At 50.0% G+C, this 27,454-nt stretch overlaps 1 protein-coding gene across 1 annotated transcript; it reads left to right on the plus strand.

The window, feature by feature from the left end:
• Positions 1-873: 873 nt before the first annotated feature.
• Positions 874-19,457, plus strand: LOC102996112 (serine/arginine repetitive matrix protein 4; the record flags this gene model as incomplete). Its single annotated transcript, XM_028484711.2, has 6 exons — positions 874-1,175; positions 4,256-4,459; positions 9,784-9,894; positions 10,571-10,711; positions 12,432-12,996; positions 18,133-19,457. Coding segments are annotated over 5 exons (1,047 nt in total), but the record flags the coding sequence as incomplete, so codon positions are not given.
• Positions 19,458-27,454: the final 7,997 nt, after the last annotated feature.

Here is a 27,454-nt window from a genome sequence, read left to right on the forward strand (position 1 = left end):
CCTTTCTCTTACACCTTACCTACCTACTAAAGGAGGAGTTCTTGCTTGGTAAGTGGATATGATCCGCAAAGACATGAGAGAATTTATTAGAAGCCACTCGAGCGCCTTAGCTACCTTCTCCAGGGGGAAAAGGACACACGCAAATATCTGTAGAGAGCTTTTTTTGGTTTGTTTTCCGTCAGACAGTTTGACTTCCATTTTTTAATTTTTTTGTCCCCTCTTTCTTTTCCCCTTTAGTTGAAAACTACTAAAATATCATTTTGTGACCTTGACTTTATATTAAAAAAAACACCTCTCATCTTTATTTCATGTCTTTTCCCCATGTGATATTTGTTTAGGGTTCTATTCGGGCAACTTTTTCTTTAAAAAAAAAAAAGTCAAATTTGTTGAGGGTTTGGTTGACATTTAAAATTGTGGCTTTATCTCCTTTTTTTGTTTTTAAGTTTCAAGATATATTTTTTTCAGGCCCATAGCCTCCTTTCTTTCCCCCCACTTTTCTTTATTTTTATTATTGTTTTAGGTTAAGGGTGTTTACACCCCCCCCCTTCTCTTAAGTTGTTGCTTTCGTTTAATTCCTTAGAAATTAAATTTTGTATAATTTCCTTTTTCTTTTGTTTAATCTGGATCGCATGCTTTTCTCTCTGCATGATACCTAAATCTTCCAATTATCCTAGCAGGGGGTAAAAAAAAGATCTCCTTTCTGTGGTATTCTTTCAGGAAGTTGTGCTTTTGTTTTTTGGCGTCTCTTCTTTCCTCTCCTCTCTCTCTTTCCTTTCGTTACAGTGCATCATGATGGTAAACATTTCTTGGTTATTTAGACACAGCCCGCAGACCCAGCGCGCAGCAGTGTCCGACGGGTGTTTTTGCTTTCAGATCACTGGGCCGGGGGCTGCTGCCCTCTTTACCAGAACAGCCCGGCTGCTCGCCACCTCCCGAGGACGCTCCCAGGAGTATGACTCGGGCAATGACACCTCCTCGCCACCCTCCATGCAGATCAGCTCAGCCAGGTCTCGGGGTCAGGAGAAGGAGAGCCCCACTGGGGGCCTGAACAAGAGCCGGGGCCCCAGCAGCGGCAACACCTCTGATTCCGGGAACTCCTTCACCACCTCCTCCCCCCAGAACGAGGGGGCCGCTTTGGAGAATCTCTCCCCCACCAGCAGGGGCAGAGAGTCAAGGTCAGTGCACCTGGGTGGCAGGAGGGGGTCCGGCCTGAGCTCCACAATCTCAGTCTCTCACCCTAGCACTACACCACACACACAGACTCCAGCTCTTTTATTTGAGAGAAAGAGAGAGAGAGAGAAATTGGCATCATTTTTGAAAAAACTATCCAAGGAGATCAACTTCACATATAGCTGGATCCAGGGTCTCGAAAATACATCATCAGGAATCTGTCTTTCCTATTACATCTCTCAGTTCTGCTTTCCCCCTCTTGGCTTTATTTTCAAGCAGATCCTCCCAAAGCATTGGCAGAGATGCCATCCAGTTAACATTCTATCGGTCTAGCCAGCCAATGGAAGGAAAATGCCTCTTTCCCCAGAATTTCAGCAAAATATCAGGGCAAGTGCTCATTGACCCTGCTTGGCCCAGCTTGGGTCATCTGCCCACACTAGACCAGTCCCACTGCCCAGGGGATGCTGTATTCTTGGCTAGAACTTGTCCTACGCCACCATCAGGGCTAATGAGTCTTCCCATGTACACGAAAACTGGGGAATGTCTGGTTCTCTGTAGGAGAAGCAGGGTACTGTTATCAGGAGGAGGGATGGAGGCTGGGCAGGAAAAAACAGATGTCAGTTTACCAATAATCACAGGAGAAAGTCTAACATTTAAAGTCACTGTCATTTTAAAATATACCACAGTATTTACCCAAACACATTGAAAATTTATGTCCATACAAAAACCTACACATGGATGTTTTTATAGCAGCTTTATTCATGCCCAAATTTGGAAGCTACCAAGATAGCCTTCAATAGGTGAAAAGATAAATAGACTGTGGTCCATACACGCAATGGAATACTATTCAGCACTAAAAAGAAACAAGCTACCAAGCAATGAAAAGACAGGGAGGAAACTTAAATCCATGTTACTCATAGAAAGAAGCCAATCTGAAAAGGCTGCATACTCTACGATTCCAGCTACATGACATTCTGGAGAAGGCAAAGCTATGGAGACAGTAAAAAGATCAGTGGTTACCAGTGGTTACCAGTGGTTAGAGGGTAGAGAGGGATGGATCTGCCTGCCTCAGGACATCCCCGGCCTCAGTTCACAGCCAAGCTCGGCTGGGAGCCAGGGCTGGGTCAGAGCAAACGTCAGTGTCTCCAGGAACAGGCAGTGATGTTCCCAGATATCTACTCATATACTTCAGGGCTGTTATGCAGGAAATACTGAGAATAGCAATAACAACAACAACAATAATAACGGCAGCTATTATTTATGGAGCCCTGAGGTACTATGCCAGGTGCTTTCCATAGATAATCTTCCTAAACTCCTTCTAAAACCTTTATGGGATAGGTTCTGTTATAATTCTTTTTTAGCTGGTGGGGAAAGTGAAGCTCAGGGCAGTTAAGAAATTCACTTCATAAGGGCCGGCCCGAGGCTTGGAACACAGATCTGTCTCCAGAACTGGAGTTAAGCCTGAACGGCATTTAGCAGTTACCTGCTTAATCTGATCTATGTGGACAGCCAAACTAAATAATTTAGAGCCAGGCTTTCACTGTGAAGTATAAATGATCTTTAAATCCGTGGCTATTTATGTCATGTCAGCTAAGAGCACAGGGCAGAATGGAAGAGCCATCGGCTCTAAATCAGGGGAACCACAGACAGGAAAGGCAGGGGCTGGCAAGGTGGCAGGGACATGGGCTTCAGGGCTGGACAGATCCGGGTCTGAGACTCTGGGTGGCCGTGAGCAAGCAACTCACCCTTCTGGGTCTTCTCTGTAGATAAGGGATAACAATGGTGCCAACCTCCTAGGGTTGTTGGGGGCTAAACGAGATGATGCTGTGAAGCTCCCAGGATGTGCAGAGGCTCAGCCTGTTTATTCCACAGCTATTTATCAGTGACCTGGGACATATGTCTCAGGCTCTGTCCTGGTGCTGGGATGCAGTGTCCAGAGAGACATGAGTCCTGTCCCCAGGGAGCTCCACGTCTGGCGGAGGGAGACAACAATTATAAGACCAAGCGAGCCATCTAGGGGTGGGGGGAGGCATTGGGGCTGGGGGCTGTGATAACACATTGGAGGTCACACAACCAGGCTTAAGGGGGTCGAAAGCCCGAACCATGAGTAGGAGCTGTCAGGTGAAGAGGATTCCAGGCAGTGGGAATGTTCTAAAGCCTGCAGACAAGGAAGGGAATAGCAATAGTCCAGGAGGGACAGGTAGTCCATTGTGGCTGGAGTCAAGAGAGGAGAGTGCCAGAGCTGAGGCTGGAGTAAGAGCAGGGGCTGGGTCACGATGAAACTATATTAATGTTATTTGAACTTGACCCTTGGCCCAATCCCAATGAACATGTCCTTACCGAGCACCGACAGGAACCCAGCATGGCTCTAGGCAGGGTGAGAATATGACAGGACCCTGTCCTTCGGGTGAATTTGAACAAGCCTCCACCCTTCTTTGGGTCTCCATTCCCCCATCTGCAAAATGGGCTACGCCAGTTTCCCAACTTAAACCACTACATGTCACTTTCTTGAGTGGTTCCGTAGCCAGGTACTACTGTTACTCTTAGTTACTTTAATAAACTCACTTTTTAATATAAGGAAACTTGTAGTACTATCTTAAATAGAAAATTTGTATCACCTGTCCTAAACAGAACGCACCTGTGAAAATACATATGCTTCAAACAATGTATTTAATTCTGGTTGGTTACAGTTGCCTGCCCGAGGTTCTGAGTCTCGGGCCCACGCTCTCTCTCTCTCTTTGGGAGATTGCAATCATTAAAGAGACAGTAAAAACCCACTAGTACCCAACCCGGGCCTTCTCATTAATATAATCAGAGGGACTGAAAACGACTGGAAAGGGACGAAATCTTCCACCATGTGATTTGATCACATCCATCATGCAGCCTGTGGTATGCGTCCTGCTCTATCTCCGCTCCACTAACATCCGTGGTCTGGCAGGTCTTTCCAGAGGTAGTGAGATGGGGAAAGGTGGATGGGGGGTTCTGAGAGCACCACAGCCGAGGCAAAGTAAGGAGGGGAGTATCAGCTCAAGATGCCCTGGACCAGCGGGCAGGCCAGTGCTAACAGCCATTCTCCCCTCTGCAGAGGGTTCCAGTCGCCATGTCTGGAATGCACCGAGGTGAAGAAGTCCAGTTTGGTCCCCTCCACAGCCCGGAGCTCGCCCATGAGAGGGTGCTCCCGCAGCTCCTCCTGTGCCAGCACCCACTCCTCCAGCCACTCCTCCCGATCCCCAAACCCCAGGGCCTCCCCCAGGTACACCAGGAGCCGATCCACCTCGTCTGGGAAAAGGTGAGTGCAATTTTGACCTTGACTCTGCAGCTAGCTAAGGTAACTGGAGATGTCGTTTGACCACCGAGGGACAGGAGTGGAACAGGTTTGAGTTTGAATGCCCGTTCTATCTATTACTCACTGGTGGCCTTGGTTGTCAGTTCACCTGTCTGAGCCTTCGTTTCCTCCCCTGCAAAATGAAAACCATAACAATACTTACCCTGAAGGATTGTTCTGAGGACTGTAAGACACTTAGATCAGTACTTGGAATATAATAGCAGCTTTGATTGTTGTCTTTGGCATGAGGTCCATTCATGTGTATCAGTTATCTTCTGCTGCATAAAAATGATCCCCCCAGGGTAGCATCCTTATCAGTAAGTGTTTCCTTGGGTCTTGATTCAGTGGATCAGCCGTTTGGGCTGGGCTCAGCTCAGTGGTTCTTCTTCTGTTCTCTCTTGGGTTCATGCATGTGTCCTCCATCAGCTGGTGGGTTGTCTGGGGGCTGGCTGGTTTGAATGACCGCAGCTGATTCACCTCTGCTCCATGTGGCCTCACATCTTCCAGCAGGCTTGTCTGGGCTTGTTCACATGGTGACGGCAGGGTTCCAAGAGAGAGCAGTAATGTGCAAGGCCTCGGCTTGGAACAGGCATGACCTCTTCAGCTGTTTTCTTAGCCATTGCAAGTCAGAGGACCAATCCAGATAGATGCAAGGGATGCTCCTCTTAGTGGGAGGAACTGCAAAATCACGTTGCAAGGGGCATGGATACAGGGAGAAGAATTGTGCCCATTTTTTCACTTTACCACTCAATTCTAATAACCACTGGTTATTGTTTGATTTTCTCATGTGGAATAATGATATGGCAGAATGCAGAGACATGCGATCTCAGGAATTGGAAGATTCCATCCAATCTAATCAACCCACAGCTTCATGGAGTCCAGCTTCCCTCTACAAACAAGAACTTCCAACAGCAACCCAACTATCCCTCTTCTGCAACCGTATCAAAAAACAGTTGCTTACGTAGGTGGTTACCTCAAGACCAGTTCATTCAAAATAAGGAGGCAAGGAAGCTAACAGAAATATTCAACATGATAGAGTGACATAAGTGGAAGAGCAAAATCAGGCTTAAAGGAAAATTGAGAGAAATAAAATTAAATCAGGAGGAAGGTTAAGTCCCAAAGGCATGTCCTACCATTCTGTATGGTTGGCCATCTGTATCTGCGGGTTTCACATCCCTGGTTATGAAAGGCCAGTGTATTCAATATACTATGCCATTTTATATAAGGGACTTGAGCATCTGCAGGTTCTGGTATCTGCAGGGACTCCTGGAATCAATCCCCCACAGATACCAAGGGATGACTGTTGTTGCTATGGAGGTGTGCTGCAAATGAGACTCTGAGCTCCCTGGCAGACAAAGCAAAAAGGGAAATTGTCCCTTTACATTATTAACAAAAAAGATAAAAATTGAACCAGTTGCTTGGAAGAGCAGTTATTTCTGATTTTTAAGTATGAAAAATGATTCACATGGCTCCACAGAAAAGGGACACTATGTGGTACAGTGGATAGCAATGCCTGATGTCCTTTCAAAGTGTCCAAAAGCATTATTTCATCGTAACTCTTTTTTATAATGTCTCTCAATATATAGCCAAAGAGCAAGTTGGCAAAGCAAATTTTTCAGGGGCTATAGCTGGACACTAGTGTCCCAGGGCACTAAGACTGGAGGAGCTATTCCTTGTCCACACTCCTTCCATCACGCTGGGCAACACGTAAGAATAGAGTCCCAAGGCGATGGTTATTATGATCACCTAAGAAAAGTAGGAAGGGGCTAAGGAACACCTAGGTGAGGGCAGGTCAGAGCAAGACTTCTTTTCAAACTGAAAAGGATAGGAAAACTTTGCTAGCATTCCTGTGAGGGAAAGCTGGCAGAAACAGAGCATGAGAGAGTGTCCCCCCCTACTCATTCCTGTGCCTGTAGCAGACATTGCTAATCCATCACAGCCCTCTTTCCCACTGAACACAGACATGGCCACATAATCCCTCTGAACCCTGGCAGGAGCTACTAGCAGATCAAATCAGCAATTGTGAGATGAAAATTATTTGAAAGACTGAGAAAGAAAGGTAGATGTTCCTAGGAAAGTGGTGGAGAAACCAAGGCAGTCGTTCTCTAAACGTGGGAGGCGTTAGCAAGAGGGAAGAAGACCGGAAGTAGCATAGGGGTTAGTAGTTCGGATGCACAACAGTGTAGTCTAGCAGAAGTCAGGAGCACTTTGTAGCCAAAGAGACCTGGGTTCAAACCCCTTACCAGCTGAGTGACCTTGAACAAATTATTGGGTTGGCCAAAAGGTTTGTTTGGTTTTTTCTGTAAGATGGCTCTAGTAGCACTTAGCTGTCTTTAACTTCATTCAAAACAATTTTGTTAGAGTGTATGTGACAGCTGTCATATCAATGTGCATGAGGGAGGATATCTGGGGATATATGTATACGTATAGCTGATTCACTTTGTTATAAAGCAGAAACTAACACCACTGGAAAGCAATTATACTCCAATAAAGATGTTAAAAGAAAAAACAAAGAGGGCTTCCCTGGTGGTACAGTGGTTGAGAATCTGCCTGCTAATGCAGGGGACACGGGTTCGAGCCCTGGTCTGGGACGATCCCACATGCCGTGGAGCAACTAGGCCCACGAGCCATGACTACTGAGCCTGCGCGTCTGGAGCCTGTGCTCCGCAACAAGAGAGGCCGCGATAGTGAGAGGCCCGTGCACCGCGATGAAGAGTGGCCCCGGCTTGCCACAACTAGAGAAAGCCCTCGCACAGAAACGAAGACCCAACACAGCAAAAATCAATAAATAAATTAATAAAATATACTTAGAATTACATTTTTTAAAAAAGTCAGGTTATTTTTTAAAAAACACAAAACAATATATTAAAATTAATAAAAGTATTAAATATAATTATATGAAATATATAAAATAAACTTAAAAAAAATAAAGTTTCAAAATTTCCAAAAAAAGACATCAAAATTGGTGAATTTTTGTGTAGCTATTTTAATACTGGAGATGGAAGAAAAAGAACATTTTCAGCATACTATTCTTTATTATTTCAAGAAAGGTAAAAATGCAACTAAAATGCAAAAAAAGATTTGTGCAGTATATGGAGAAGGTGCTGTGACTGATCGAACGTGTCTAAAGTGGTTTGTGAAGTTTTGTGCTGGAGATTTCTCACCGGACGATGCTCCACGGTCAGGTAGACCAGTTGAAGTTGATAGCGACCAAATCGAGACATTAATTGAGAACAATCAACGTTATGCCATGCAGGAGATAGCTGACATACTCAAAATATTCAAATCAAGCGTTGAAAATCATTTGCACCAGCTTGGTTATGTTAATTGCTTTGATGTTTGGGTTCCACATAAGTTAAGCGAAAAAAACCTTCTTGACCATATTTCTGCATGTGATTCTCTACTTAAACGTAATGAAAACGTTCCGTTTTTAAAACAAATTGTGGGTGGGTGATGAAAAGTGGATACTGTTCAGTTGTCTGGAGCGGAAGAGATCGTGGGGGAAGCGAAATGAACAACCACACAGAAGGCTGTTCTTCATCCAAAGAAGGTGATGTTGTATATACGGTGGGATTGGAAGGGAGTCCTCTATTATGAGCTCCTTCTGGAAAACCAAACAATTAACTCCAACAAGTACTGCTTCAATTAGACCAACTGAAAGCAGCACTCAATGGAAAGCATCCAGAATTAGTCAACAGAAAACGCATAATCTTCCATCAGGATACCGCAAGACCACGTTTCTTTGATGACCAGGCAAAAATTGTTACAGCTTGGTTGGGAAGTTCTGATTCATCCGCCACCTTTGAACAAGACATTGCACCTTTGGGTTTCCATTTATTTAGGTCTTTACAAAATTCTCTTAATGGAAAAAATTTCAATTCCCTGGAAGACTGTAAAAGGCATCTGGAACAGTTCTTGGCTCAAAAAGATAAAAAGTTTGGGGAAGATGGAATTATGAAGTCGCCTGAAAAATGGCAGAAGGTAGTGGAACAAAAGGGTGAATATGTTGTTCAATAAAGTTCCTGGTGAAAATGAAAAATGTGTCTTATTTTTACTTAAAAAGCAAAGGCACTTCTTGGCCAACCCAATACATCATCTCTCTCTGCCTCTGTGTCCTCATCTATAGAATGGGATTGATAATAGTACCTAACCCTAGGAAGTGCTGAGGATTAAATGAGCTAATATACACAAAACATTAGTTCAATAAAAATAGAACTACCATATGACCCAGCAATCCCACTACTGGGCATATACCCTGAGAAAACCATAATTCAAAAAGAGTCATGTACCACAATGTTCATTGCAGCACTATTTACAATAGCCAGGACAGGGAAGCAACCTAAATGTCCATCGGCAGATGAATGGATAAAGAAGATGTGGCACATATATACTCAGCCATAAATTTTACTCAGCCATAAAAAGGAACGAAATTGAGTTATTTGTAATGAAGTGGATGGACCTAGAGTCTGTCATACAGAGTGAAGCAAGTCAGAAAGAGAAAAACAAATACCGCATGCTAACGCACATACATGGAATCGAAAAAACCGGTACTGATGGACCTAGTGGTAGGGCCGGAATAGAGACGCAGACGTAGAGAACGGACTTGAGGACACAGTGGGGGGAGGGGAGGCTGGCACGAAGTGAGACAGTAGCACTGACATATATACGCTACCAAATGTAAAGTGGATGGCTAGTGGGAAGCAGCTGCGTAGCACAGGGAGATCAGCTCGGTGCTTTGTGATGACCTAGAGGGGTGGGATAGGGAGGGTGGGAGGGAGGCTCAAGAGGGAGGGGATATGGGGACATATGTAAAGCAGAAAGTAACACACCATTGTAAAGCAATTATACTCCAATAAAGATATTTTTTTAAAAAACAGTTCAAAATCTGGCACATAGTAGAATATATAATAATCATATAATAATAAACATTTCCTGTGTGCTGACTATATGTCAAGATGCTAAGTAATTTACAATTCTATGGGGTAAGTACAATTACCCCCATTTTACAGATCAGAAAGTAGTGGCCCAGAGAAGTGAAATCACCTGCCCAAGGTCACACAGCTAACACTGTGTGGCCAGGATAGGAAGAACTCAATAAGGGGACGTTCTTGATATCATTATTAACCATCCAAAAGGGAGGGGATTTCATCCTCCGGTAAGGGCTTGGTTCCTTTGCCTGGCCTCCAGAAATAAAAAGGCCTGGAGACCAGCTGAATAAAACGCTGGACAGACGGGGCAAGCCCGGCAGAGCTCAGCAGGCCCCTCAGAGGCTGTCTCCTCTCTTCCAGGTCCTCCTCCCGGTCTCCCAGCTATTCCTCCAACTCTGGCAAGAGGAGCCCGCCTAGCAGAAGCTCTAGGTCCCGCCGCAGCCCCAGCTACTCCCGCTACAGTCCCAGCAGGTACCGGCCCCGCCCCCAGGCACTGACCCCGCCCGTCAGGCTAGGCTCCGCCTCCCAGTCCCCACTCCTTTGCTCGGATCCGCCTGTCTGGCACCGCCTCCTCGACGCGCTTCTCTGGAGCGTCTCCCAAGCCCCGCGAGGTCCTCTCAGGTCAAGCCCTGCCCGGTTACGGATGGGAGATGACTCAGCATCCTAGTGGTTCCCTTTGCCGTGTCTGGAGTGGCAATCAGGCCCCCAGTACATCCCAGCGTTCTCATGTACTCACCCCCAAACACTCCAACGGCCACACCCCAGCCCTCAGACTCTTCGCACACCTAATACTACCCCTCATCCCTATGTCCATACCCCCCAGTTCTGATTTCTTACTCGGCACCTGGGCCCACCTAACAGTCATATCCTCACCCTGCAATGCCCACCTTCAAAGGCTGACAGACACCCCTACACACGCCCAGCCGCAAGGCCCTCCCTCCCCCCCGCCGAGTACCCACCCATCCATGCAGACTCTCCCCACAGCCCTGTCATTTTCCTTCCCACCTCCCTAGGGGCCCCGTGCAGACCCCAGCCCTGCCCCAGCGTGGGGGGAGGGCAAAGGTAAGGAGGAAGTGAGTGCCCCCCTCCCACCGAAAAGCCAGGCCAGCCCCAGCTCCCCAGTAACATCCCCACCGCACCCCTTCAGGGAGCGGGACCCCAAGTACAGCGAGAAGGATTCGCAGCAGCGGGAGCGCGGGCGAGCGCGGCGGAGACGTCGGTCCTACTCGCCCATGCGGAAGCGCCGGAGAGACTCCCCGAGCCACCTGGAGGCGCGGAGGATAACGAGGTGAGGCCAGGAGGCGCCCACCTCCGCCCGCACTTCCACTCCCTTCCTACCCGCTGGGGTCTCAGACTCTCCCCAGGCCTCCTTGGGGCTGCATTGCAGGATTGTGGGAGCTCAGGGACACCCTGCCCCCCATCAGCCACCCCTCAGCCACCGTGCGGGCTTGCAAGGAGGGGGCGGGGCCGTGGAGGCGGGGCCTAGGCCGGCGGGGCGGGGTAGAATGCAGTGTCTGGCAAAGGGCTGAGCCCAGCCGGAGGAATCGGGTGTGGCCTGAATCTGCGCATGCAGGTGGGGCGGGGAAGGCGGGGCTGGGCCTTGGAATGGGGGCCCAAGCAAGGAGCAGAACCGGGGCTTTGCGTGGGGGCGGAGCCAGGCGGTGGCAACAGACCTCCGCCCTTAGACCCACACGCCCCGGATGCAAGGCTTGAATAGACCCATAGGTAATTATACCCTGAACCAAGTGTAGGGAGGGCAAACAGGATTGTTTAGGTGCCAGAAAGACTAGGAGGGAGCCCTCGTGGGTAAGGGGAGGAGCACTGTTTTGGAGAGGAATCTTGGCTCTGCCACTTTCCAGGTGAGCTGGGAAAGCCTCTTCATCTCCCAGAATCTAAGTTTTCTCACCCATGAACTATTGGAGGAAATAACTCCCAGAAGTATCTATCATAAGGATGAAATGAAAAGGGGCAAAGAGATGTGAATGCAGTTTATAAACTTACATGCAGAACACTAGAACCCACTGTGTCCCACTGTGATGGCCTGAATGGTCAGACTAGATGGATAAAGATTCCTGTAACAGATAAAGTCTTGGACGAGAAAGGACCTAGAAGAGAAGCCTGAGGTCTAAATGGACACAAATTTCTCATGCCTTGAAATGGAGAGAATGGCTGAATGTTGCCCTAAAAATGGCTCTTGACAATCGGTTGGTCTTCCTCCTGGTCCTCCAAGGGTCAGCTACTCAGTCCAGAGGCCCACAAGGATCCCGGCCTCCCATGCCTCCTCCCTGGAGATGACGTGAAGGGGGGAAAAAGAACTTGTGCCCCAGATGGTAAGGCAGGGTAAATGGCATTGCCTTCTCAAATGTCTCACAGAACACCCTGCCTTGGCCTGGCACGCAGGAAGGCACCCACTGCCTTGACTTTAGAAGGTATCCTTGGAATGGACTTGGAGGAAGGCTGAGAGGAAGAGAGTAGCATTTCCAAAAGACGCTCTGGTTTCCATACTCAACCCCAAACAGTCCATCTTGATGAACCCATTCAGTGTTTCTGAAACTTCCATCCCCCACTTTTGCCTTGTCTGATTATTAAGTGTACCATTTACTTAATTTTCTGTAATAGATGTGCTCTTTTTTAAAGAGGTCCATACATTTATTTCAAAAAGAAACTTGATGCACTACAGTGAGTGGAAAATCAGCCTCTTCTTTTTGCCATAAATAGAAGGTTCTAGTAAAAATAAAAATAGCAAAACAAAACTGTTGCCAGCTGGAGGTTCTCCCTGAGCCCAGCCTTGCTGTGTTTAAAAAAAAAAAGTGAGATTATGACTTTTCAAAACATATCAGCAGTAGACTGAAAGCGTCTCCTTGATGTTCTCAGGACTGCAAGGGAAGAGTATGGGAATTTTTTTTTCCAGAGGAGCTGGGAAATGTCTCTTGGGACAGTGCCTGTGCTCCCTGGATTGAGGCTGGGAGGAGTCTTGTCCTCATGCCTTCTGCCTCTGGTCCCTGCAGTGCCCGGAAACGCCCCATCCCCTACTACCGGCCCAGCCCCTCTTCATCCAGCGGCCTCAGCAGCACCTCCTCCTGGTACAGCCGCTCAGCCAGCCGAAGCTCTTCCCGGAGCCCGAGCCACAGCCGCAGCAGCCGCAGCCACAGCCACAGCCGCAGCCGCACCCGGACCCGCACTAGCAGCAGCTGCAGCTCCCGCAGCCGCAGCCTGGGCTCTCGGAGCCGGAGCCGGAGCCGGAGCCGGAGCCGGAGCTACAGCTCAGCAGACAGCTACTCCAGCACAAGGCGCTAAGCAAAGGCCCTCCCTTGAGCCAGCTGCCTGTGGTGCCCCTTTCACTCTGCCAGCCTCCCCCACTCCCTGCCCACCCTGCCTTCTCCTTAGTACAGACATTGAGGGCTCCTGGGCCCTGTCCTTCCTGCTCCCCTGGGGGCGGGAGAAAAAGAGGGTATGGGGGCTTCAGCCTCTATGTCGAGCTCCTAGGAGCGTCCACCACGCCACCCTGGGGCTCAACTCAGGCCTGAGCATATGGAGTGAACCACCTTCTGTTGGCACAGAGAAATCTCAAAGGTTTGTAAGAAGTGATGGGTCCGTGACTCAAAAGTTTGGGTCAGGCCAGGAAAATGCAGAGAGAGTTCCGCTCACCCACTGCTGGTGGGCTGCACACGAAGGCCAGTGGTACTTCCTCACACCTGCCCTCGTTCTTCTCTCATTCAGTCTCATGGCTGCATGTGTATGGACCCTGATGGGAGTGAGGGGTGGATGTTAGAAGAGACCAAGGGCAGTTCAGGCCCAGGAGAGGGGTCAGGCCTTTCAGCTCCCCACATAGGCCAGAGCAAAAGCTAGAAGGCTGTTGGGTCCTAGAAAGGGAGACACGTGGGTAGGGGACATGGACCTTTCAGTTGGTGGTAGGTGTCGGGAGATGGGAGATGGACTCTCGGGCCGTGAGTGTGGGAGCAAAAAGGAGGGGGTCGGTCTGCCGCTCGCAGTACGTCCACGCGGTCAGGAAGACGGGCCCAGTAGTTTCTAGCCAGGGAGAGGCCACCGCACCATTTACACAAAATGCCTCTTGGCGGCTCACACGGACCCGGCGACCTCTGAGAACGGACACGGTGGACAGTCAGGACAGCCTGGTCTGCGGCCCCCCTTCCCAAATTTGCCTCAGCCCTGTTAGCTGGCAGCAGCTTAATTCCGCGGGACCGTCTGCTGAACAGTCACCAGTGCCGTGGCCAGCTGCCAGTCCCCAGCGCCAGCCAGTCTGGCCTTACCCTCCGGTTGGCGCCTGCCTGCCCCCTCCTCACTGCCCGGACTGCCACACCCTGGATCCTCCCCGGTGCAGCCCAGCACGCACCCGCCCTCAGCCTAAGTCGCCTCCTTTGCCTTTCAGGGATTTTGCCAGGATGGGGCACAGCAGCTCAGGTTTGGGGGGGAGGATCCAAACCCAGAGAGTCTGGGGGGAAGGGGCTTGGATGCTCCGCAGCTCCCACTGGTTTCCGGAGTTTCTTAGCAGCTCGGGAAAGCCCCACCTTCATTTCTGCCCTCGCCCCACTCCTCCCCCACCAGCCCGGGGCTGGGCAGCGAGGGTAAGTTGATCTCCAACACACAAATACCACCAGCTGCTTCACCCATGGAAGGCCCTGAGAACAGGGGCATGAGGGAGAAGATCCTTAAAATAAACTCTTGGGCATCCCCCTCACCAGCTGACTGGCTTTCCGGAGCCTGGCGGGTGAGCTTCCAGTTTGTGGTGGTGACAGCAGCAGGACAGGGCGTGGAGGGAGACGGTGAAAGGAACCGTTCCCAGCTTTGGATGCTAGGGCTTTGGGAAGCAGAAGCCAAACGTTCTCTATCTGGGGAGGGGCGCAGTGGGGGGTGGGGGAGCATTTGAAAAAAAATCCTTTTTCTTGGAAGCAGTGAAATCCTCGCTCCCGGTCTTTCCATCACATCAGCCCGTGGGTCCAGAAACTGCCCTGCAGCCAACCGGAAGGTCCTTCCTCCGCCGGGAGAGCAGGGCCAGGCGCCAGGGCGGCAGTGGAGGACCTGGCCTTTCCACGATGCCCTCTGGCCCAGACCTGGGCCCCACCCACCAAGACTAATGGATGCCAGTGCTATCACCGCAGAAGGCCCGATGGCAGGTGCCTGGGCCAGGGGCAGGTGCCCTGGGAGGGCATGTACAGCAACTGTAAATAACCCTCTTCCCCGCCCAGGAGTCCAGACTGGACTCCAGTCTCCATGGAGACAAAGGCTTTCTGGAGCCACAGAACCTCCGTAGCAGGACAGCAGTGAGAGACCCAAGAGCCGGCCCCCTGGTCCAGACTGCCTTCATTCAAGCAACTCTAGGGGATCATTTTGCCGGGGGCTCCTAGCAAACCTCTTATTTATCTTATTTATTTATTTATGGTTATTTATTTATTTATTTATTTATTTATGGGATTCTCGCTCTCTCAGTTGCCGTTAGGAGTATTCAAGTATTTATTTATATGGAGAGGGGTGTGTGTGTGTCTGTGCGTTTGGGGAGGAGGGGGAACTCCTACAGTATTTTTGTGCATCTCTCTTTTTTTTCCCTCATGTCTCCATGGATGGGATTTGAGAGGCTGGATGTGGATGGGAATGTTGGCCTTTTCCCTGAAGGGGAGACTCACAGAGCTCTAAGCTTGGAACACCCTGGAGGTGGCCCGGAAGCACTGCAGACCAAAGGTTCATGACTAAGTCCACGTCCGGTGAGGTCCAGGCCTGCGCTCCAGCCCCCTGCCCCCCAGCTACCTAACTGAGGTACCAGAAAGATGAAAACAGTCAAGAGGCTTATGAGCTAAGGTGCTGACCTGACAGGGTAGAGTCACAGCTGACATGGGGGTGAGAGTCTAAAGTTAGCATGTAAGGCAAAAGCTGCAGAGTCTAAATCACCTGTGAAAGTCCTTTAGGGAGGCACCCAATGTGAGACAGATGTGCACATCTTAATCTCACCCTTGTTCCAGCGCACACAGTTAGTGGGTGAGATCATTTGCTCTTCTGAGCCTACCTAGTTGGTTTCATGTAAGTTACACATGCTTCTGACTCCCCCTTAGCTAATTTCTCCCCATCCCCTGAGAGCTCAAGGCTGCTCTGTGGACAGGCCTGCCTTGTGAGGAGGTTATCAGCCGTCCTGGAAGAGGCACACAAACCCAAAGCAAAAAGCCTTTTTCTGTGATCTCAGAAGAGAGCACACAACTATTTCTGAAATTAGAAAACAAAACAAACAAGAGGAAAGGAGCAGCCGGAGGTTCCCACCAAGAAGGTCATTTTGGAACCTGTCCTGGGAACCAGGATCCAGAGGTCTTGACCAGCCCTGCCGCTCTGACCAGCTAGCAGAGTCTTCTGGCTGCTGGCTGGAGAGGGCCCCTGCCCTTTCCGAAGTCGCTCTTCACTGCCTTGACATGGCCAGCTTGCCTGGTCCAGCTTTGGGTTTGGTGAGACCTTTGCAACATCCCTGATTGTTTCCCTGGCAATGTGACTTTACTCTGCCCTAACCCAAGCAAGGGAGTACCTCTAGCCTGGGAAAGTTTGCAAGAGCTTAAATGCCTCCTGGGAGAAAAATCTGTCCCCTCCCTGTCACTTGGTGTGTTTCTCGAATTTCCTTTACATTTCCCTTTTTTCCCTCCAGAAATAAAACTGTTTGGGGGGCACTGGTAAACCTTGTTTAACCAGAACCCCCAGTCCCTGGCACTGCTGTTCCTCTGCCTAATTCACCTTCATTACACTTCTGTTTCCAGGGAATAAGACAGATTGCCTGAAACCTGCTCATGGTGAGGATTTATTTTTAAAAGCAGTATGGAAAAAGGGAGGGAGATGTGGTTTGAGGTCAGGCAACGTTCAGCCCTTCGACCTTCCTGCTATGGATAGTCCCTAGACGAGGGGAGCTAGGCAAATGGCTTCCTTTCTCTGGGCCAAAGTTTCCACCTTTGAGTAGTGGAGGAGTTTTTGAGATACAACCCTAAACGTTGACCTGAGGCCTGGGCAATTCTTCAAAGACAGCGTGAGTTCACTGAGACTTAGAGAAAAAAGGAAAACATCCTCAAACATTTTTAGGAGGTTCTCAATCATGAGACTAAAACTTAAAAGCAATATGTGAACTCCCTTCAGTTGATTCAGAAAAGCTAATTCAAATCCCCCACCCAGGGACATTCTAGTTCATCCAGGTTGGACTGCATTCCTACCTCCACGTCTTCCCATCTTTGATGGAAAGTCAATCTTTCAGAAGCAAAAGATAAAAAATAAAACACAAATTTTGATGTTTGAAAGACACGAGGGTCTCAGTCTCAGAGAGCCCCCATCTCTTCATTTACTTAGACCCACATCTTCCTTTCCGAAAGGCTTTGCTCGAAGAGGCCAACATTCGAGGTGCTCCCAAAGGTTTGATTTTGTTGTTGTTGTTGTTGTTGTTGTTGTTGTTTTTTTTGCGGTACGCGGGCCTCTCACTGTTGTGGCCTCTCCCGTTGCGGGGCACAGGCTCCGGACGCGCAGGCTCAGCGGCCATGGCTCACGGGCCTAGCGGCTCCGCGGCATGTGGGATCTTCCCAGATCGGGGCACGAACCCGTGTCCCCTGCACCGGCAGACGGACTCTCAACCACTGTGCCACCAGGGAAGCCCAAGGTGCTCCCAAAGGTTTGAAAGCACATCTTTTTCTTCTCGAGTCCCACTTCCATCTTTTCTTCTGCCATATTCCTTTCCACGAATATTCAAAATAGTCTCAGGTGCATGTGTCTTGCTTTGTTTTCTTCTCCAGCTGAATAGAAAATCTTGTCTGATTGAAAAGAAAGAAAGAAAAAAAAAAAAGGCTCCTCAAACCACACCTCCTCTTCCACTGGCCAGCAGTGTCCAGCTGAGGAACTTAGGGTAGATGCAGTGTCATCAAGCAATGCTTTGTTGCGACCTCTTCCTTCTCACTTCCGCACCCACGAGCCAGTGATACTGATGGAGTTGTTGTCTCCCCTCTGTCTGTGGCTGCTGTTTTGGGTTATTTTTGTTTTTTTAAGGGTTTTTTTGTTTGGTTTGTTGGTGGTAGTTGTTTTGCATTGTAAATACCATGATGGGGATCCCTCATCAGAACGTGGCTTATTTAATAATTTATTTCCTATTTATTGAGTGGTGTTAGGAGAGGTGAAGGACCACCTCTTCTCCCGAATTGCTATTGGAAATCGGTCCGTCTCTCAGCTCTGGGTGCGGCTGTCTGCAGTGGGGACGTTATCGCCCAGGTAATGAGTGCTAGAATCACCCAGCAAATTGGAATTGGCGGAAATGGAGGCTTCAGTCATACAAATTAAGCTCAAACGGAACTAAAACACTGGTTATCTCCGGGAAATCCTCATTTAGATGGAAATTAATTGAGGAATGAAACGCTTGCGCACAGACCTAACTTCTATTAAAAAGTCACAACTCCTTGAAAAAGAGAGAGAGAACAAAAAATTGTAATTCCTTTTCTGTGGCCAAGAAAAGCTATGCCTCATCTTCTAACGAGCTGAGCCAAAGAGATGGGAACAGCATCCTTTTGTGGTTCTCTTGCCTGTGTGTGTCTGTCTGGGTGAAATGGAGTGGTTCTCAGGCCTCAGTCTTAGCATCTGTAAAATGGGGCTTGGCCTAAGTGTTCTTGGCAGGGTGGAGGGGAGGGGATTCCAACTCTGATGCTGTGGGTTCCAAACTGTCAGATACAGGGTCCCTCGTGTCTTCTGTAGGTTGAAGGGCCGGAAGAAAATAAAGAAGCAGGGCATGGACTCCATTTGCAGGGTGAGGTGGGAGCAGCTGAGTCCTGCAGTCAGACACGGGAGACCTCCAGGTGCTGCCCCCTGGGAACTCTTGTGGCCTGGGTTAAAGCCCTCTGTGTGAGCTTGAACTTCTCTCCAAGCCCAGCCATCCAGTGTATTCCAAGGAGAGACCAGGATGGCTTTGCCCGTGCTCTGGATTTCACCACCATGTATCGTGTCAGGCCATGTTTTGTACAATTGTTCAAACAAGCCAGTGACACAGGTCATATTTCCACTTTTCAGATGAGAAAACTGAGGCCCGGGAAGCGGGAACTGACGTGCCCAGGCTCCCTTGAGCTCCGATCTGCCTGACTCCACGCCCCACCCACGCTCTTCTCGGTAGCTCTTTCTTGCCAGGCCTAGGCTGTGAGGGCTTCTCTGTGTGCTGTATCTTTTCTCTCCCAATACCCAGCTGTTTCCTCCAGCAGCCATTGGCCAAGGACCTAGTAAAATCTACCACATCAGCCCTGGGGGCTTGATGCACGTCGGGGGCTGGAACTCCCACCTGGAAAACCCCAACCTGGGGGACCCACCACCAGCCCAGCTCAGCCTGAGCAGCCAGCCTCTGCCCACGTGCCCACATCAGCGGGGGAGAAGCTCCTGTGTTCTCCAGCATCCTGGGACCCTGTCCTCTACCCAGTGATACAGTGGCCATGGCTTGTTTGATATCTGGTGTCCACAGCTAAGCATAACCTACCCAAGGTTTCCGATTTTTTTCAGCCTGTACGAAACGTGTCTCTGTTCTAATAAAAGGTTCCATGGTATGGTGTTCTCATCCGTGGCCCAGCGTCCTCTGTCCGCGTAGGGTGCCCAGAAGCAGGGGGAGGGTGGCTGGGTGGCTGGGAGACGGGGACAGAGAACAGCCGAGCGGCACCTGCTTTGGTGCTACACATCATCACAGCGCTCATCTCGCCCCTTTCCTCACAACAAGCCTGTAAGTATTTTGGGTTCATATATACATTCAGAGCAGCCACCTTTCCCTAAGCCTTCTTATCTTAGTCTTCAGCACAACCTCTATTAGGTATAGGTATTAAGATCTCTTTTCTACCAAGAAGGAAACTGAGGCCCGGAAAAGCAAAGGCACCAGCCCAAGGTCACAGAATCGGTGATAGGATCCCGGCGGGCTCACTCCAGACCCCAGGCTGTTCACTGCTCTGCCCTACAACACATCCGCTTATGCCGTAAGTGACCACTTTCCCTTGGTACAATGGTTTTTCTCCGAGGCCTTCACGGTCAGGAGGAAGTTCAGCGCAGGGCACAGGTTTGGGAGTCCAGAGACCTGGATTCTAGTGTGGACCCGTCATTATTAGCGGTGTGCCACGGAGCAAGGACCACACCCCACTGGCTCTAAGAAAAACAAATTGAGTGCGTGCAGCGCGCTCAGTGAATGTTAGTGAGCATATGATGACTATTTCCTAAACCGAGCTATGGGCGGGGCGTCCGGAAAGACAGCCTGAAGTAGCCAGCTCGGAACGGTGGGGGCCCCCGAGACCCCGTGGAGGCCCCCGGAAATGTTCTCCGTGTCGGGTGTGAAAGTTTCTTTCCGTGGAGAACGGGGGTTGGAAACACCCGTGGGGACAGCCAGGTGAGGAAGTGTACGGGTTGGGACTCCGGGGAACCGGGGAGCCCAATATACCGTTGCCAGGGAGAGCTCTCAAATTGGTGTTGCCACATCTCCCAAGTTCTCAAGAGAACCTGAATTTTTAGATAGAATTTCCTGATGTTTAAAATGTTCATAACTCATTCTTTTTTCAAACACTATATGGGTCCAAAAAATTGTGCACGCATGCGCGCGCGCACACGCACGCACACACACGCGCACACACTCTCTCCCTCTCCCTCTCCCTCTCCCTCTCCCTCTCCCTCTCCCTCTCCCTCTCCCTCTCCCTCTCCCTCTCCCTCTCCCTCTCCCTCTCCCTCTCCCTCTCCCTCTCCCTCTCCCTCTCCCTCTCCCTCTCCCTCTCCCTCTCCCTCTCCCTCTCCCTCTCCCTCTCCCTCTCCCTCTCCCTCTCCCTCTCCCTCTCCCTCTCCCTCTCCCTCTCCCTCTCCCTCTCCCTCTCCCTCTCCCTCTCCCTCTCCCTCTCCCTCTCCCTCTCCCTCTCCCTCTCCCTCTCCCTCTCCCTCTCCCTCTCCCTCTCCCTCTCCCTCTCCCTCTCCCTCTCCCTCTCCCTCTCCCTCTCCCTCTCCCTCTCCCTCTCCCTCTCCCTCTCCCTCTCCCTCTCCCTCTCCCTCTCTCTATATATATATATAATCCCAGGGGCCAGAGAGGAGGACGTGCCTCAGCCCAAGCTCACCCGTACCCCCAGGGCTACCGGGAGGTTGTTTCAGCCCCTTGTTTCTTCGCGAGTGCGTTATTAATTACCTAGGGGAGAAAGCTCGAACAGAACAGGTTACCGCCATCCCTCTGGAAATCTTCCTTGGGCGTCATTTGGATGGGATCACCTCCCTGGGGTAGGTCCAAAGCTGTCTCTCGCCACTCCCTCCCTGCCCCGCGCCCCCTGCCCCAACCCATGCACGCGGATTCCTTCCTTCCCAAATTGGCTTGGTTAAGGCAACCACCAGCGTCCTCTTTTGAGGATTCATCAATGAATAATAATATAATAATAATAATTACCTTTTATGGGTCAATTATGTGCCAGGCCCTTTGCATGCATTAACTTATTTCGTTTTCCTAAACCCCATTTAGCCCCATTCGACAGAGCAGAAAATTGAGGCTCAGACAGGGAAGTCCACGTAGCTAGTGGGTATCTGCCCCAAGGTCTGTGGGCTGCAGGGCCATTTCTGCTGCACCTCTCTGCTCCCGAAGGTGTGAGCCCCGTCTGCTCAGAGCTGGCCCCCCGTAAGGGCCTCTGATGACTTTTTCTGGAAAACGTGTCTGCCAGGAGGCGGTCCCTGTGATGCCAGCCTAGTGACTCGTGGAGGAGGTCTTTGCCCTTCTCTGCATGTTCTGGCTCCCAGTTACGGGACCCTTGGCCTGAACAGGGGACCCAGCCCTCCCAGTCTCCAGGGGAGACAGCCCTGCTTCCAGAAGTGCCTCTCTTTCCAGCCAGGTTGGCGGCTGCCCAGGGATGGAGCAGAGGCAGCGTATACCCTAAACTTCTCCAGCCCCAGGGGCACACGCAGCCCCTCCACTGGGTGAAGACAAGCAGGGGGTGGGGGGCAACATCAGAAAATAAAGGTTCCCAAGGGGCAGGGGCCCCTAGTTAGCTTCATGAGGATAGCAGACCGAGCCCTCTCTGGGCCCTCGTTACTCCACCTGATAAAAGAGGTTGGCTTAGACCAGTGTTTCTCAACCCTGGCTCTGCATTAGAAACACCTGTGACCTTCATAAAACCAGCCACGCTCAAGTCTCACCCCCCCACCCCAAACAAGAATCGCCGAGAGTGGTTGCCAGTCAGCCATCTTTTTAAAGGCTTCCCAGGTCATTCTAATATGAAGCCAGGAATGAGAACCACTGAGTTAGGTGGCACCTAAGATGTCATCTGCCGTCCCGATTTGATATCCTGTGGTGTGGTACGAGCTGCCATCGTGGTACTGAGAACACAAGGAACAACAGCCACTCTTGTAGGGGACCTACCCTGTGCCGGGCACTATTCCAAGCGCTCCATGGATACTGACACAGAGTACTTATGTGATTTCAACCTCACATCCTTATGAGGTAGGTGTTATTTTATGCCAATTTTACAGATGCAGAAACTAAGGCACAGACAGGGGCCTCAGGTCACACAGCTAGTAGGTGGCACAGCTGGATGCTAGAATGAGGGTGGGTCCAAAGGGCCACCTCAAACAGCCTTGGAGGTGCAAGGAAGGCATTGCAGAGAGACTGACATCTAGGCTAATGCCTGGGCAATGAGTGGAGTTGGCCAGGCCAGAGAAGGGGGCCCAAGAAAGAGGAGGGAGGGGCGGGGATCGCAGGGAGGGGCGGGGATCGCAGGCAGGGGCGAGTGCATGTGTGCGGGACCGGAGGAACGGCTTCACCTGCCTGAAGTCGGGCTCTGCCCCCTGCCTAGCCTGTGCGTTCCTTCCATGGCGCTTATTACTATCTGTAATTAGTGTGTCTACTTGTTTATGTGTTCACTGCCCATCTCCAAGAGGACAGAAGCCTTGCCTGCCTCGTTCGTATGCCCAGCAGGAAGTGCCGGCCCTGGCCCTGGCCGGTTGCCATGTAGTTGAGTCTGCTTGGAGTTGTCAGCTCTGCGCCCTGCCCTTCCAATTCCCATGCATTTCTAAACTGGTTAATTTTTACTTTGTGTGGGGTGTGGGATGGGGAGTGGTGGCTAGGAGGCCAAAGCAGTGACGTGTCCCACAGGATCTCTGGTGCTCACACCGTCCCCACTCGGGGCTACGTCCCACCCCGGGAGTGAGAGGAGACAGCATGGGTTGCGAGGCGGACGGATGAGGGCATCTACCGTTCACCCAGCACCGTGTGAGGCTCTGGGGGATATGGAAAAACGGCATGATTTTTTAAAGGCAGTTTCTGAGAGTGAGGGCTTGGGAGTCTGAAAGACCTGGGTTTGAGCTTGACTCTGCTACTTCCTAGCTGAGTGTCTCTGTGTAAGTGGCTTAGCCTCTCTGAGCCTCAGGTGCCTCGTGTTTCCAATGGGGACAATGAAAGTATCGATCTCATAAGGGTGCCGTGGAGATGGATAGAGGTGATGCGTGTAAGCATTTAGCCCAGGGCCTGATGGAGGTAGTGTCCTTGTTACTGATCCTTAAAAAGTTGGCGGCTGGGGGTAGGCTAGCTGAGTTGCCTAGACACCCTCCTGATAAGTTTCTGGGATGGTGCTGGGTCACCTTGGCTAAAGCTCAAACAGCCTCTCTTCTCACCTTTCATCACCTCGAACACTGAATTCTCAAGAGAGGCGCTCCCAGCTGCCGCCCTCCATAAATATCTCCTCCGCTTAGAATAATCCAGAGCCTCCTCAGAGCTTGGCGATCTCCCCACATGTATCCCCACCCTGACATTTCATCAACATTTTCTACCAGAGTAGTTCTCACATCCCTCCACCAGTGGAAAGACACAGGGCATCATTCAGGCATTTGTACCCAGAGCAACCAGGGGTTTCCACTCCCTCTGAGTCCTGGCTCTGAACCTTCTATAACTATGGCCAACCTGTGGCCAGGTGACTCATGGCAGGTTTTCTTTTCTCCCTGGAGTCTCTCTCACCTCAAATCCTATCTCTAGGTTAAGTAATCTTAACCTAAGGGAATCCGTGACCTCCCGGGCTTGGGCTTCAGAGAGTCCATGAATCATCTGACATCCCATGCCAAGTTTTTACGTATGAAAATATCAGCATTTTGGTGCAGAGAAGTACATATTTCCCACCAGTTTTCTAAAAGAACCCAACTTGAAGATTTAGGACTCTTCTGCAAAATCTGTCTTTACTCTCTCAAGATGCGGCAGAGTTTCTAGTTGCCTCCTCATAGCCATTGCCCTTTCATCCACAGTAATAACCCCCACCCCAATTTTTAACTGGGTTCCGGGCCACCCAGAATAAAGACTGCATTTCCCATCCTCCCTTGCAGCTAGGGTGGCCATGTGGCTAATTTGGGCCAGTGAGAAAAGGCAGAATTTTTACATGGTTGCTTCCAGAAGTTGCTATAACAGTGATTCGTTGTGTGCTTTTTGTTTCTTCCTCATCCCTTCCTTCTTCTCGCTGGCTGGAATGAGGCCATGATGGCTGGAACTCAGGTGGCTCCTTGGTCCATGAGATGGCTTTGGGAATGGAGCCCATACAGATGGGGCAGTAAGAGGGAAAGGTGTCAGTCCCCAAGCACTGCGTGGAACGCAGCCTCGTGCCAGCTCAGACAGAATGTCTCTGGACTTTAATATTAGGAAGAAGGAAACCTCTCTGTTCTTATAGCCACTGTTATTTTGACTCTCTGTTGTTCTCAGCTGAAGCTAATCCTACCTCGTATTCGGGGTGAGTCTAAGCCAGCCCTGAGAAGACATCATGTTTCTATCTCCCCTTGTCCATCTCTGTACATCCTCCCAGAGACTCCAACCTTCCTCCCCCTCCCAGCACAGGCCGTGAGAACCCTCTCAGGCTGAGCCCTCCTAAGAGCTGTCATCCCCAGACCTAAAAAGAAAAATGTTTCCAAAGCAGTTGCCTGGTGTCACGGTCACCAACTGGTCAAAGCACCTCCTGCTCTGACCTCAGAGATATCTGGGAAAGGGGACCTCAAGATTGTAGACTTTCCAGCTCTCCCCAGAGCGACCCTCTGCTAAGTGCTTTGTAATGACATTCTGCATAAATGTCCCAAACTGGGAGGAATAGATATCTTTCCCAGCCAGTTCTCTCCATAGAGAAGGAGAGAGAATGACTTACCCCTCAGAACGATGCTAGCACCGAGAAAGTTCTCTTGAAGGAACACCAACAACCACAAAAGGACAGAATTTGGAAAACTATTCATCAGAATAGCCTGGGTTATGCTGTACTAACAAATAAACCCCAAATGTCAGTCTTACGAGAACAGAGCTTTATTTCCCGTCCAGCAGGGGTCGCCTCTCATTGACGATGTTGGTGACCAGAATGCAGAAGGAAAGGGGAGTCACCCAAGGGTCCTGCCCTCATGGAGCTGAGGTCTCCCCGGGGCTATTATATTAAACGCTTGGGACTGGAATTGACAAACATCACTTCTGCTCACAATTCATTGGCTACAACTAGTTACATGGCTTTTCTCAACCACAGTGGCATCTGGAAGTGCATCACTACCTACCAAATGCCCAGAATTGTACTGAATCCCAGTGACGTGCCAGGTACTGTTTTAGGTGCCAAGGACAGAGCCCTAAATGACAAAAGTCCCCACCCTCAGCCCTCGTGAAGCTCTCATTCTGGTGGATTAAAAAAAGAAAGAAAGAAAGAAAAAAACTCAAATAATAGAGTGGTAAAATGTAACTGTCAGTTAATGGCCAGGGCTATGAAGAAAAAGAAACCAGCTGATGTGAGAGAACATGATAGGAGAAGGTTTGTCCAAGTAAGTGACATTTAAGTAGAGACACAAATAAAGTGAGAAACCAGAGATGCCGAGATTTGGGGAGGAGTGTCACAGGTGACTGGAAGGTCCTCGGACTGGAAAAAGTGTGGCTCTTCTGTCCCAAGGGCAGAAAGAAAGCCACTGGGACTTCAGCTCAGGGAGCAAGGGCTGGATGGTAGCAGGAAATCAGATCAGAAACGTAACTAAGAGCCTTTACTTCCTTCGTAAGACTTTTCAGCATCTAAAGGTATTTAAATTGTTGATTGGACTATTTGTTTATTGATCGATGTGAGAGCAGAGACTTTCGCCTCATTCACTGATTTCTCTAGCCCCTAGGGTGGTGCTTGGCACATAAGGACTTAATAAATACGAAGTGAATGAATAGAAGAGCGAATGAACGAATGGGTCTCTTCACTCCCCACATCTGCTTGTCCTCACGTATTCATTGCACGGCACCACCATCCACCTGGTCACCCAGGTCTAAAAACTCCTAACCCTCCCCTCCCATCCAGTCACGTGGTCAAATTGCTTCTGCTTCTTGACTATATCAAGGATTATATCCACCCTTCACCTCTTCTTAGCCAACAGGCCAGGCCTCTCCTAGCCCAGGCCACCATCTTCCCCGGATCCTACAACAAACAAAATCTTTGCTGGTCTCCCTGGAGTCTTGCCCTGTAATACACTCTCCGTAAGCAGCTCGTGATTTTTCTAGAATCTCACGTCTCATCACATCAACCCTCCCTCTCCAGACAGGTCAGTGGATCTTCAAAGTGCTGAGGACAAAGTCTAACTCCTTAGTGGGGTCTACAAGGCCCTACATCATCTGGCCCATACCCACCTCCTCGACCATGTCACCCTCACAACCTGTGCCGACAATTACTCTGTGAGATAGGTACTGTTATCATTCCCATTTTACAGCTGGCAAGACAGAGAGTCAGAGAGGCTAAGACACTTGCCCAGAGCAGCACAGCTAACAGGATTCAATCAGGGTGTGTTCACATTCTTACCCACCATGTTTTACTGTCTTATAAATAAGTGGTCAATGCTGGCACTCTCACTCCTTAAAAATCTGGTTCCCTGGCTCAGAATAACTGTTTGAGTTGTGAAAGGGGTCTCAGAAGTCCTGATGAAAGGAATAAGTAATGGGGAATAAGTAAAGGGGCCCCTGAGAGCCGTTAGCCAGGGCCGTCCATCTTTGAAGATGGGTGGAGAGAGCTGACCCCTGACTCCCTTCTGGACCCACATGCAGCTAAGATCCAACCCCTCCGCAGAGTCCGCCGAGCCCCCGCCCCCGCCCCAGCTCTGAGCAGCTTTCACGTCAGTAACACGTAAGGATCCTCTGGTTGACACCATGATGGCTCATCCCAGGCAGCCTCCAGGCTCCCAAATGTGAGTGTGTCCTGGTGTCATTTGTTCTACTGAGAAGGTCTGGACGGACTGGTAGAAAGTTCTAGAGAGGAAGGCCCAGTGAGAAGATGAAGGGAGAGGTGGGCCGTGACCTGCAGCTCAGCTGCGGTCTGTTGGGCCCGGCTGGGTTTGGAGAGCTGGTGCTCTGGCCAGGTGTACAGAGGGGGCCAGATGGCCCAGCTTACTGGGCAGCTGAAGGTATAGGCTTAGGAGCCAGTCAGCACAGACCTGACTCTGTGCCTTAGACTTTTCCACATAGAACAGGATTAACAGTATCCCACTACCTCACAGGGTTTTTATGAGGATGAAGAGAGAAGACAGACAGGGCCTTTAGCAGAGCTTGGTCTTGACATAACCGGTCTAGAATAACGGTGGGTTCATTACTGTTTCGTTGTTTTGATTGTTGTTATTCACAGAATCACGGAGTGGTTAGGGGCACAGACTCTGGAGCCAGTGTGCCTGGATTTGAATATCAGCTCTGCCACTTGGTAGCCGTGTGCCTTGAAAGAGTTATCTAACCTCTCTGTGACTCAATATCATCATCTATGAATGGAGATAATGATACCGATTTTAGAGCAATTTGGCTGAGGATTAAGTTGATACATAAAGCACAACTGGTACCAAATGTCAAATGTTTGCTATTTTAATTGTGATTAGGATTATTATAATTGCTTTTAAAGGTGGTCAGAGGAAGCAGTCTGGAGAGAACTTTGGAGACAATGGTAGGAGGAAGCTAGAGCTTAATAAATAAGCACCACCTGCCTGGGATTGGGAGGGTATCGACTTGATAAGGGAGGGGCCACGTGGGTTGTTTTTTTATTTTATTTATTAATCGCGTGTTTGTGTGGGTGTGCAGCAGAAGAAGGGG

Source organism: Physeter macrocephalus, unplaced genomic scaffold (genome assembly GCF_002837175.3).
Source record: "Physeter macrocephalus isolate SW-GA unplaced genomic scaffold, ASM283717v5 random_216, whole genome shotgun sequence".
NCBI classification, from domain to species: domain Eukaryota; kingdom Metazoa; phylum Chordata; class Mammalia; order Artiodactyla; family Physeteridae; genus Physeter; species Physeter macrocephalus.